This window comes from Vidua chalybeata, chromosome 3 (genome assembly GCF_026979565.1).
Source record: "Vidua chalybeata isolate OUT-0048 chromosome 3, bVidCha1 merged haplotype, whole genome shotgun sequence".
NCBI lineage: Eukaryota > Metazoa > Chordata > Aves > Passeriformes > Viduidae > Vidua > Vidua chalybeata.
In genome coordinates this window covers 31,464,819-31,478,329 of record NC_071532.1, presented here as the reverse complement: position 1 = coordinate 31,478,329, position 13,511 = coordinate 31,464,819, and the positions used below count along the sequence as shown (strand labels likewise).

Here is a 13,511-nt window from a genome sequence, read left to right as displayed (position 1 = left end):
CTGCCCTTTTTTATGTTACAAGAGCACTGTAGGCACTTAACAATTATTAATAATAACTAATTAATAATGGCCCGAATCCTTGGCTGTGATTGAGTACCTCAGAGAATAACTCATCTAGAGTTGTAAGAAAAGATGGCTCAAAACAATCTTAACCAAATCCTGGGCCAGCTTTGTGCCTTGACTTTGCTCCAGGAAAAGATAAAGCAGCAGAGTACAATTTGTTCTAAGACATTAGCAAGGGAGAGAGAAGGACATAATGAATACATTTTATTGGTAATGCATAAGAAGAATGCAGAGTGGTGGCAAGTAAGACTATTATGGGATAAGAGTATAAAATTAGATGTAAAGGAAGAGATGAGATTGGTCAATTCCACCGGTCCTAAATCAACATTTCATCTCAGAAACCACAAAAGTCAGCAGCTGAGTGGAGGCAAATGAAAGACTAGAGTCAAAACAACAATCATAATTTATCTGAGTGTAAGAAAAGCATTTTTACACTAAGTATACAACACATCGATTTACACTTGGTAGACAGTACTTACACAAAAAGAGACTTCAACCCTCACTGAATAGCCTGCAGCACAATACAAATTCTTTTCATGGTAAACCTGGGGGGGGGAAACAATCCCTTTTTATACAAGGAATTTTCACTTAAGTATTTGAGTCTACTGGGAACAGCCTGAAAGACACATACTCCCCACTCACATCTACAGAGGCTTGTGGTTTGATGTGCTGATGCTGTTTGACAGTGTGGGGGGCACTTTTAGGAACCTTGGTGGAAAGAAGCACAGTGGAAAGCTTCAGCTGCTGTTTTCAGTCCTCTTTGGAGGTGCCTGATGGAAGATCTAGGAGTTGTTTACTTGTACAACAAGGAGCAGGGTATGCTGGTAGGAATACCAAGTTTCACCTCTGGGAGTCAAAGGGCTGTGTTTGATAGCAAAAGATTTGCTTCCTTTGCTGGCGATGTTGTTTTGCCTTTTCTACAACAGAATAAAAATATTATTCCTTTAAGAAAAGACCTTCTTGGCTACTGTTGTTGTTATCTGCTGAGTCATGCCAATAATTGTTTATTTTAGCATTCCTAGAGAATTTTAGAGATAGTTTACTCCCCCTTCCCCAGAAGGCAGTTAGGAAAAACTGTGTAATTTCATAAATAAAACAAAACTAAGGAGCTTTTAAGTTGAAAGCATTTCCTTTAATGGTCTGCTATGCAACAGTTCAGCAGTCAGCTGACTCATGGCAACCTGAAATTGAAAATGACTTGGGGTTGAGGGAAAGCAAGAAGAGGACAGGAAGAATTATACTAGCCAGTATACTTTAACTATCTATGTAATAGTTGGATCTTCATTTTGTTCAACTAACCATGACCTCACAGAATTGGTTCAGGCATCAGCTCTGTGTCTGGTCCAGAGCAAAAGATATATTTATAAATTAGATTAACTTAATCACTGATGAGAATAATACGTTCAATTACTTAATTCACTTCTGTTTTGATAATCTTCAATGCTACCAGAAGCACACTGTCAGAGCTATTTTCTTTTAGTCCACCATTTTTGGAAAGCCCTTCACTATCTCTAGAGAGAAAGCTCATGCTTTGTTGTTGCAACTCTCTCAACTTCTATTATATAGTAAATTGTGCTTTCTTTCTATACTAGTTCTATAGAAAATAATCCAAACAAGTGAAATAAAGTATCTTTTCTTATATATTCAAAAACCAAACTCTGGATGTATTAAGTGAAAAGAACAATAACCCTCAAAAAGCCAAAACCACCAGAAAAAAACCCCACACTTTCCCGTTCTAGAAACTTCTTTCACTGTATCCTGCATTCTGTTATTTACAGTCATTGAAGAAGGCCAAAGTAATATTGCATATGAGCTGCTGTACTAGGACACTGACTTTTGTAAGTGAAGATATGAAGATATGCATATGAAGATCTTAGCTATTTTCTCTTTTCTAAAGAAACAAAGACTGGAAAGTGGGAAATTGTTTCAGAGAAGACAGGGGAAATCTCACTGTGAGAGAAAGAATTACTCTGCTTTTTGAAGCTTTTGAATTCCCTGAATGTCTCCAGAACATTAGAACATCATGCATCCTCCTCCTGACCGTGTATTAAGGGTGATCCAGACTGATGAGATGCGATGGGATCTGCTAGGTTTACTTGGGAGTCGCCTGCCAAGCCTCTTGCATTTGGCTGATATGAAACAGGAACACATCCTCTTCTGGTTTATGCATGGGTGAGCCATTTCTTAGCATTCAGAAAGCCTTCACTACTCAGGTTGTTGGGAGAGCAGGCACACTGTACTGCTCAACCTGAGCTGGCTTAGCTTGTAGAAGCACCTGAATTCCAGTCCTCACTTGCAGCTGAGCAGCAGAAAATGCAGGAGGGAAGAATGCAAAGTCGTTTTGGGGTATTCTGAGCTGCTTGGATCCAGAGGAGGAAGGGCATGAAAACAATCCTTGGACACTGATTAAAAGAACCATTACGTGGCTCTGCCCTGTAGGTTGTCACGGGCCACAGGTTATTAGTGTGACACCACCAGCTAAGAAGGCTTTCTGCCACTTCAGTTTTGTCATTGCCAGAAGAAGGGAGAGCAGTGGGAGAGGATGCAGAGGGCATTGACACCCATGCTGTGCTGCTGGAGGATCCTGTCAGTGAGAAATGTGACAGCAGAGTCACACCGAGCAACTTGGACACAGGACACACCGAGCTATTACAGCTTGGGAGCACACGGTCTGCTACGAGAGCAGGCAGATTTCTCAATGCATTATTCAGTACCATAAACATGTACATGACACTAACTCCTTCTTCTGCTAGACTACTTTAATTTCTTGACAATAACCTCACTAAATTGACCTGGAAAGAAAGAGGTGTTCAACGTTTATAATTTGATTTCTGCCCTATATGATTTTGGCTCATCTCCTTCTCATGTAGCTGCTAATATGAGTTACTGCACATTTAGTATTTTGTTACAGATTAATTCAATGGGATTTTTGACTAAGCTAGCATCCAAAATGACTTTGCACTTGGTGACATCTGCGATGCCAGCATGCAAAATGATTCTTCTGGCATTTTTACAAATTCTATTGTACCACTGAGTAGGTCTTGAGAAATCCAGCTATGACCGTATCTGATTTGGCTGAAGAACACCTTGTAATATAACACAAATAGTGATAATAGTTATTTTGCAGGAGTAAAAGCTCCTGGCTATTTTCATTCCCTCTCACGCAGACCTGGAGCCCAGGCATACTTTCAGTGGTTTTTATATACGTGTCACAGTCAAAATTCTTTTAGGTTTGACTAATAAGACCAGACAGTTGCATCAGGACAGTCACATTATGATCCTGATTTTTTCTGTTATAGAATAACTGGTGTCTTTGAACAAAATCCTTCTTCTTCTGTCTCTGCCATTCCTTCTACTGATGTACCTGCTGAAGCCCATTAAACATACATCTTAGATGTATCTATATAGATACAGATTTTAACATTTCTGCTTGGCTGCCTTCAAGAGCCTTTTCACTGCCAGAGTGGCTTTCTTTCCAAACCTTTTATTTGGAGGATGTTCTGATGATAGGAAGCCCCGATCTTAGAAAATTCATTATGCCTTAAGAACTGAGGTCCACTGCCAGTCATTAGAGTCCTCAGCATTTGCTGAAAGCAATTAAGGTAATTTTATTTACCAGATTCAATTGTGTCCCTTTTCAGACTGTCTTTACATTGTTAACAAAGGTACACAATTTTTAAGATCATGATGTCGCTTTTCTTCTGATTACTCATCTGCATTTTGTGATTCACCTTTACTGCAACATTTTCATTGACATCATCCCCATGCCAGTAAAAACATGTTTTCTTACTAAACTATTCTTCATTAGCTTCAGTTTCAGAGCCTGTCCTTGTTTCCAAGTTAGTGTTTTCTAATACCTGGCCATTTTTTTTTCATTGATTAGTGCTACTGACACTATTAATTGACAGAGAGTGACTCTGCCTCACTGATCAAGGAAGAGGTGGTGTCAAATAGCTGAGATTCATGGTAAAATCCCCTTACATGTGTGGAACCTACATCAGAAATACATATATATTTAAAAAATTCTTAATTTTTTATATGTAGGTGTCTAGACACTTATAAAGAAGATGTTTACACATTTGTTTCTCATGTATATTTTTACTACTAGACCCTAGGGAGCACTGGTATTCATTAGGGAAAAATGAAATTGGAGGTGCAAAAGCACCAAGATGGCTTAACGGCATTGGGAATTGCAAAGACACTTGCTCATTGCTTCTTTTAACCGAGACGGAAGAGAACGGGTATTCACTCGCTAGCTGACAGAAAGGAGCCGAACACGAGCTGGGTTAAAGTTACTTGTAGAGTGTGCTGGGTCCGCTGCAGGTACCGAAAGCAGAACGCAAATCTGCATTTAGGACAGGCGCGGGGCTACCGAAAGATGCAGAACTAACATTCCTGTATTCCTGCAAAAGGCTCAGGCCACTGGCTTCCCGGGGCACCGAGGGGCCACTGCCCGCAGTGCTGTCGCCTGTCGGTACCTGCCCAACTCGGGCAGGGGGGCTCGGGGGCTCCGTGTTCCCTCCCGCCCCGGCACCGCCGCACCGGGCGAGGACTCTCGGCCGGACAGAGCCCGGTGCAAGCAGCGTGGGGCCGAGTGGGGAAGGGTCAGCGGACGGGCGGAGGTATTCACACGCCGGGAGGCGCCGGGCTCCGCCGGCCAGGACGCGGCTCTCCGGGGGAGCCCATCCCGCCCCTCCGCTCCGGGGCGACTCCCGAGGCCCGGGGAAGACGCTGCCGCAGGCGGGCGATTCTCCCGAGGAGCCGCCGCTTCACCTGCGGCCGCCCCGTCCCTCCACCCCCACCACCCCGCGCCGGGGCCGCCGAGCCCCAGCGAGCCGCCCGGGCACAGCGCGGCGGTGGGCGCGGCCTCCTCCTCCGCCGCCCGCCCCTTCCTCCCTCCCTCTCTCCTCCCGCCCGCCGCTCCCGCACCCCCGGCCGTCGCCGCTCCCGCGGCCCCGCCGGTGTCTCCGGCCGCCCCCGCGCTCCCCCCTCCCGCCCGTTCTCGTTCTCCTCTTTCTCCTTTCCCCCCGCCCTTCCCGCGCGGTGGTTCGCTCCTCCCCGCCCCTTTCCCCCACCTCTCTCGTCCCCTCCCACCCCCGGCTCCCCGCGGTGGTCTGGCCCGGCCCGGCGGCGGAGGGAGCGGCGGAGCGGGCGGGCGGGCGGCGCTGCCGGGCGGGGGTCTCGCTCTCCGGGGGTCTCACTCTGCGGGGACGCGGCGAGCAGCGGGGCGGGGCGGGGGAGACAGCGCAGCGAGCGAGGCAGCGGGAGCGGCTCCCCGACCGCGGGCAGCACCATGAGGTGAGCGGCCGGCTCCGGAGCGGGCGGCGGGCGCGGAGTGGGGGGCGATGCTCCGCGCCCCCCGGCTCGGACGGCGCACAGCCGGGAACGGGAACGGGAATGGGAGCCGGGGGGATCGGCCGGCGGCGGGGGAGGGGGCCGGGCCGAGGGGAGCCCCGCGGTGGGGGAAGGGCCCATTGTTAGTGGCGACGGGGGAAGGGCGGCCCGCCGTCCCCGTCCCCCCGCGGCGGCGGCGAAGTTGCGGTCGGGGGGCGGCGGCGGGGCCCGAGTCCGGGGCGGGGGGCGGCTCCGCTCCGGCGCCTCCCCCGGGCCGGGCACGGCGTGAGCCCCGGGAGTCCGTCTCCTTTCTTTCTCTGCCGGTGGTGATTTCCCCCCCCCCCCCCCCTTTCCCTCCGCCTTACCCGGCGCGTGTTGCATTGCAGCAGCAGCTGGGCTTTTCCCTCGGTAATCAATAAAGAGGCGCCGGGGGGGAAGGAGGGAGGGGGGATCCCCCTCTCGGCAGCCGGGAAAGTGTCGCGTTTGGAGGTTTGGGATGTAAACACAGAGGTGGCCGCGGCTGGGGGCGGCAGGGAGGGAGGTGGGTGCCTGCCGCCTTCCCGCCGGGAACTCCCGCTCCCTGCCGGCTCATTCATTTGGAGGCGATTTTCTGCCTCCCCGGCCCGTCCCCCCCTTCCCCCCGCCATCCTCCCCCCAGCTCTCCTTTAGCGCCTGTTCTGCTTCCATAATCTCCTTTCTGGATTGGTGCAGGACCCGTGAGAAATGCGGCTCGGTGGCCGAGCGCTGGTCTGGCTGCCCGGGGACGCCGTGCTCCCTGCAGGCCTGCCCCTCACTCAGACAGCTGGGGAAACGAGTTACTCATGCCTTCCTTTTTTTTTTTTTCGCCTGGAAGTTATTGTCTCCCTTGCAGTTGGATATGAACCTTCTTTGTCTTAAAGACAAGACCGTAAGTCGTGAGGTCCTTTGGAGTAGAGGTCCGGCAAGATTTGCGTGAGCAAAGTCGGCAAATTCCACTGTTGCATAAAACTGATGAGCGATTAGAATTCCTTGTCAATTGCAGGAAAATCCTAATAAAATTTTTTGTACTGTGAGGATTCCCTCTTTCAGTGCACCTTCAATGGAAAGGTTAGTGTAGCAGCGGGAAGCATGGGAACAATCTCTCTGCTGTTTTGTTTAGAATTGTATTCCTGTATTTCCCTCTAGTTTTCTTTGTTAACTGTAGGTATTTATGTCCTATGTTATTTTAAGCTTTGTTTTGTCTTGCGATAATTTATTTTCAGTTATTCATGTTGCTCATGTAGAAGTCAGATACCCTGCAAATGAAAAGTTACAGCTTGGAAAACCTACACCTAAGCAGAGGTGTTCTTTTTAATTATCTTGACAGCCTTTAGCACAATGAATGCTGCTAATCGAGCAAGGCTTGGCATAAATACCTTGGGAAGCCCCATGTAAATTTGGGGTTTGTACTGGCAAATAGTGTTTGAATTGTGGGGGTGATGCTGAGTGAAGTGAGCTATAGCAGCAAGACTGCTCACTGTTCACTGGTGTAACTGTATGTGTGCTAGGACCTCTGCCAGCTTGGAGGGAGCACAAGTATTTCTCTTAACCAGCACAACAGGAAAGTGTCTAGGATGAACCTACCCTTAGGTTGCTTATTTAGGTGTTTGAATAGTTGACTTGCAGCAGCGAGTAAATGTAGGTAAATGAATATATTACTGGCCTTGAAGCTTTCTACCCGCTCGTGCCTGTAGAGCATCAAGCTGGCAAGGGGAGATGCAGTTGTGATTTGGAGGGTTGCTCTGCTGAGTAGTCATGGGGTGTTTCAAAGGAAACTGACTTCCAGAACCCTTGGTTCCAGCCCTCTGGAAAAAAAAAACAAAAACAACAAGCTGTACCAATTAAACTATACAGGCTAAAAAAATGATGTGGTTAAAGAAGTATTTTCTCTCTATAGAGGCACTATTAAATTCACTCAGTTTTGTTTAATTGGTCCGACTCCAGTACAATGGCAAGCTTTCACTGCGTGCTCTCTCTTTGGACTTGTTTAGACTATGGTTGATGGTATATTTCTGAAACATGTTTAAACAATATCTTCATGCTGTATTTTGTTCAGGCAATGACTTTTAATGTGCATTTGCTGGTCAAGGCAAGGTCTGATGGGTGAGGAGTGACAGGGTAGATGGGACAAGCAACCAGCATTTCATATACAGCTCCTATGTTTGCAGGTGCTGTTAAATCTTAGCAGTTCATACTAAAAATATACTTTTGGCACAATATTGATGGTCTCGTGGAATGAGTAAACTGCATTCTGTCACTGCTATTGGGCAGGTAAGTATGCAGTTGTTGCTCCAAAGAATAAAAAAAAATAAATAGATGAACTGGGGCAGGGTGGGGGGGAGAAGCATCCTCACTTTCTCTCCTGTGGTTTGACTATTCTTCAGCCATCATGAGCCTGAACTAATTCTGATGATTTTGTTTTAAGATCTTGTGTCTTGTCTGGGTGATTAGCTGGTCAGTTACGAAAGACCAAACTGGTTTTCCTTCTGTCAGACAATACTAAGCATCCTTGTGAAGAGCATCTTTGAATGTTAAAATAATCAGCAGTTCTGTAAGACACAAACACTGACACTACACAAGAATTAATTCTTGCAGTAGTCTGCTTTGTATTCAAATTGAAATGATATGCTATTTGAATAACATCTGTTAGGGGTTTTAGGTTGCGGAGAAACTCTGAATATTAAATATCCCAGTTAAATGGTCTAGCCTAAGGATGAAGTTACTTGGTTCAGGAGCCAGCTTGAATAGGGCTGTGTATATCTGTGTCTCCTGCCCTAGGTAAACAGCTGATTCCCACGGACACCTGTTGCTCTCTTTGTACTCTGGTTAGCTGACAGAAGTGCTGCCCCTAATCCAGTTTCCTGAAAGAACTTATAATATAATAGGTATCCAGGAATGGACATCTTCAGTGAAGTTTCCATTCACCAGCTGACTGGAACGTGGTGGGGGGAAGATGCAGGTAACAGCAGAGTTTGGTGCCCCTGTTCTAGTAACAGCATGACTTCCCATCGTATTTGTACGGGAAGAAGGTATTTGATGGCAAGAACGTCTGTGAACAGACTTTTATTGTAGCATATGTTGAAGTCTGTATTACGGAAGCTGGTAAACACAACTGTGCTGCTAGAGCTGGGGTTCCACAGTGAAGGTTAACTGAATTACCTTCATTTTTAGTTTTTTTTATATCAGGCTCATTTTGAGTATTAACCCCGATAAAAATAAATGAGCTTTACAAGATACCGACTTTTTAAAAATCAAACTGTACAGCCTTCTCTTGGTATTGCTACATCCATTTCTTTGTGTGGGAAAGAATTGTTTTTCATTAGTGTGCTGGTCAGAAAGCAGACTGCTTAGTTGGGTTTCATTACCCAAGTTCCCAAGAAGTGGGAAAGAAACAGTATTTTTAAGAAATTTTAAATTCAAGTATTTCCAGAGCCCAGTATAATAATTTGTGTTTATGATGGGCTACTATGGATATGTGAATTTCATTCCATGTTTAGATAGGACAGACAGCTAAATTACTATAGATTTTGCCTTTTCTGAAAAGTCATGTTGTATTCTTGCTTGTGTTTTCAAGCTAAAAAGGTAACTAAATTTGTGTTCTCTAACCACAGTGAAATTTCTATTTACTTAAAATCAGCAGCTTTTCTGCTCAAATATGTTGCTACAGAATGCACTTCACATTATTATTTAAAAGTCAGCATATTTTATGCCTGGGTTGGTAAGCCTTCATTATATTTTAAGTGTTGTGCTAAGAAAATGAGTACCATACTCACTGTTTGCTGAGTGAAAGCCCACAGCACAAGTAACAAAACATGAACCTTCATTAGGACTAGGAATGCTTGAAGGAACCCACACGCATTTCCTGGGGTTTCCACCAAAGTGGGTATACAAGAGCATTATTAGTGACAATAGTACAATTCAGTCTGCTGCAATAACTGCAGTTATTTAAGGTGGTGAAATAGCACAGCAGCAAGGCCATCAATTTGATGGTGACATTAAGTTATTCTTGGATACGTAAGGTAACTCTTTGGAATTGTGCCTTTAGTTTTAATACTTGCCCGAATGGTGTATTTGAAATAGGAAGCTTAATTTAGTTGAGAAATATTTGACAAAATGTTGGAAGTGCAAGCAGGCAGTTAAATTAGACTGGATATGCATAACTGCAAGCAATACAGTTCCTAAAATTGCTTGTATCTCAAGAGAAAAATTGGTGGTGTGGGCAGGTTTTTTTTTTTCAGGTGGATACAAGAATTCAGGTTACTTTCCTTGTTCTTAAGTATACTAACAGATGGACTGAGTCATCTGTCTGATAGAAGTGTGGTCTTTAGCTTGTACTTTATTTGTGACAGTTGCAAGTAATTTTTGGACAGGCTGTTTCTGCCCACCTGATACGGGATCTGACAGCTGTTTTGCCCGCAAGGCCTCTGGATAGTTTAGTGAATTATTTTGATAGTAAAAGTATAAATCTTTAAAAATTTGCCCCGTGAATGGAGAGTGCAGGAATGAGAATCTGATTTTTTTTAGACAAAGCTATTTATGACCATCTTAGCAATTATGTTGTCAGCCTCTAAAAATTAGAAACAGTCTGGGAGTGTGTATAATTCAGGAATGCTCTCTGAAAGGGCATGTACAAGTTTTTTCTTGACTCTGGTTCAGGGTTTCATGTTTGCTGTTGGAGGTCAGAAAACAAGAGCGAGTTAGTTGGCATCCTGCTTCGGGCCACTCTAGCCTAAAAGCCTTTTTTCTCCACTTCCATAAAAAGCAGAAACATTTTTCTCCCAGCACCTGTTTCAGTGGATGCTTTGCCCTAAGTGACGTCTCTCGGCGCTGCCTTAGGCATGTGATTGGAAATACTTTGTAATGAGGGCTGCTTCTTGCCATGCCAGGGCAGCTCATGTGGAACTATTCTAGAAGTAGGTTATTGAACCACTGGATAGAATCATTTGCTTTCATTACTGGAGAGAGCAAATGTATTTTGTGAAACAGATATTATTCCCTTCTTTACTTTGACCTTTCATCTAGAATTGCTTTTGACAGTTCATGCCTGCTTCCACTCAGCAGTGGAGAAATCCACATGCCAGCTCTTTAAACATCCAGGCATGTTTAGGTTTTAAGAGTGCTGTAGTGGTGAGAGAGAGCAGAAGATAAGTGCTTTTTGTGTTAGATTCAAAAAAAACTTGACTTTTAGTCGTAGCTCAAATTAAATGTAGCAGAGACTGAAGTCACATCAGCCTCAGCTGTGATGTTTGTTGGTGCCTTCCTCGCTCTTTCACCCCACCCTTGCCCTCCCAGTACTTGGAAATTCAATACAACTATTTTGTGTTCTTGGGCTGTTAGAATCTCCCTTGGGATTAATGTGGGAGTGAAGCTGCTTTTTACCTGCCTGTATTTAAACCTGCCAGGTGAGGAGTCACTGTTGTGTCCCTGCTGTGCTCTCCTGTCCTAACTTGCCATGGGTTCTCGCAAACCTGGAGAAGAACATAGTTTGTATGGAGCTTTTTTTTGTTTAAATAACATACAGGAACTTTTTCCCATTTTAGAAATGGCTGCACCGCCTTATTTTGCCTTTCAAATTTTCTAGCATGAGGTACGAAAATGTATATCTAAGTAATTGAGTCTGATTTGCAAATGCTCCGTAGCAATACTGGTTAAAGAGGAAAATGTTGAATTTTACTTCAAATACTCCTAATGAATTGTTCTCCTAATTGCCAAACCTCTCCCCTGCTATCATGTATGACAAGTCTCCTTCACTGTAGCTGTTCCATGACTAATGTTAAAAGTGTTCCAGAGGAGAATGTGAATGTTGTGCTTACCAGCCTCTGGTGGTGCGTGCTGCTCCTAATGTTATGGTTCTGTGGGCACTTATGGGAGGCTTATGGAACTGCTGCTGGGGAAGTGATGTGACATCTTTCTGGGTCTCCTGCCCAAATGCTGGTGACAGCCTGGTGGAGAAAACAGGACTGCTCAGTGGGATGTGAGATGATGTGTCAATCCGCTTCGGATTAGTCTTTCCAGCTGAACTGCTTGTAACAAGCACATGTTTTGGGAATCAGTGCATAAGTTAATGTGAGGAATTGAAGTACAACTCTCTTGTCTCTATGCGTAATCTTTAGGCAAGGCTCATTAAAAGAAATCACAATATTCAGGCAAAAAAAAAAAAAATCTGCTCTTAGTTTTACATATTGAAAATTCTCCAGGCAAAGCTGTTTTATGTAAAAGAAAAATAGTAAAAACAATTTCAGTTTAGTCCAAAACTGGTCTGCTTCTTTGCTAAGTGTGTGAGTTGGTGTTGTGTGTTTTTTCTTTTTTGTTTTTTTAAATTGTGGTAAAGAAAGGTGCTGACACCAGGTGAAGTATGGGTGAAAGAAGTGGAAACTGATTGCACTCCAGAGGGTGATATAAAAATGCCATTTTGCTGGACTGGTGTGCTGCCAGAAATAACTAAATTTTTGGTTTGCAGCACAAACACAATTGGAAGGGATTTGTTTGAAATTGTTCTTTTCATTGTCTTTTCTTCACAAATTTGAAATTTCTGTTTCCTGAACTGGATTACAAAGCAATCTATACTTGCTGCAAATTCCATACAGAAGGTAAGGCGAGGTTGTTGTTCGCTGTACTTGCCACCTAGTTAAAAACAGGAGAACTTTTACAACCTGGAATTAAGCAGAATGATAAAAGAGCAAGAGTAATCATTGGTATAGCTAAGACCTATATTATGTATTAGTTGCAGTTTTATAGCAAGAAAAGAAATATTTACATTTTTTTTAGAGGAAATAAATTTCTATGTATGTCCTTAAAGCAGTTTCCTAAAATGTAGTTTAACTGACTGCTGTCAGTTTATTTCTGGTTACCATACAGTGAAAGTAGCTTTTAAACTGAAATGCTTTGAAGGCCATGTAGTTAAGGTGGAGTTTTATTGTGGTCCCATCTGGCTAGTGGTGAACACTTTTCTATTCCAGTACATCCAGTATATCTATTCCAATATATTCCTGTATAGACCACTATGTCTTCATAAGTGGTCATTTCTGCTAGAAGTTTATATTTTGTGGAGATTTCCATTAAGTTGCATTTTTTTCCTGTCATATGGGATTGAAAATGGAAGTACTAAATGGAAAGATGATTTAAGACTCTGTTGTAGTTCATGTATTTCCAACACAACTTTCAATACTGCTGCATTGGTCATATTTTTACTGGCATTGGTAGAAAGAGGTGGTTGGTAGTTTAAGGTTCCTTTCAGCTTTCTGGTTGGCTTTGCAAATGTGACTTAAGCATATGCTCTAAGTAAATTTGGGCATTGAACCTGGTAGTATTGCTGCCTAAATTCACTAGTTCTTCAGATAACTTATGTTGAATATGTGGTTTTTTTCAGTCTCTAAGCTTCCAGCTCCAGATGAGCAAGAATTTTCCTTTTCTAGCTAGTGTATGTTTTTCATGTCAATAATGCATTACAATGAACACCATACACTGCTACTCATTTTGAAAACTTGTTTTCTCCCTGTATTTTCCTGTTCTATAGAAATCTCATTGCCCTTTGCTTTCTTTTAAAAGGTTCTATAAAAGAGTCTTCTATAAACAGTGCACTGTGATGTGTACACCTTTTATTATATCTCCTGTGTTGAACTCTTGTTGGTATTTGAGGAAAATGTATGATCCGTTTGGCAAGCCTAGTTCATTAAACAATGCTGGCTCTTTTTTAAGAGTGCCCTGCCTAAGTTTAATAAAACTGATCTTTTTTTTAAAAAAAAAAACCTGTTTGATTTGTATTTAAAACTGTACACACTGAAGTTTTCCTAGAAAACTTGTATTGTGTTCTTGAATGCATTTGCAAAGCCTGTTTTTAGAAATCTGCAATTGGCTACTGTGGATGAAGGTAAATGGACTTTACAACTTCAGAATAAACATGGTTACCTATTGTCTGAAATAGATGGTGTGGCCAGACTGACCAGATAGTGAAACCTAATCCAAATGAGCCTATTTTTGGCAGAGATAATGAATCAAAATAGTGAATGACAGCGCTAGGAAAATGATCAGTATTGAAGTTTACCATTGTAAACTTCATTATGTAAGTGCATTCACTGAATGTGCTACTTAAGAGC

General features: G+C 43.6%; 1 protein-coding gene across 7 annotated transcripts in view; it reads left to right on the top strand.

Moving 5' to 3' along the window:
- ENAH (ENAH actin regulator) overlaps window positions 1–13,511 on the top strand; it is a 123,528-nt gene that overhangs the window by 28,617 nt on the left and 81,400 nt on the right. For 3 of the 7 annotated variants that reach the window (XM_053938260.1, XM_053938255.1, XM_053938261.1), the window contains exon 1: window positions 5,283–5,361. The exons of the other annotated variants lie outside the window; for them this stretch is intronic. In XM_053938260.1, coding sequence (XP_053794235.1) covers window positions 5,357–5,361 — 5 coding nt within the window. In that variant the 5' untranslated portion in view covers window positions 5,283–5,356. Of the gene's footprint in view, window positions 1–5,282; window positions 5,362–13,511 lie in introns of those variants that run through there. 7 annotated transcript variants of the gene reach the window in all.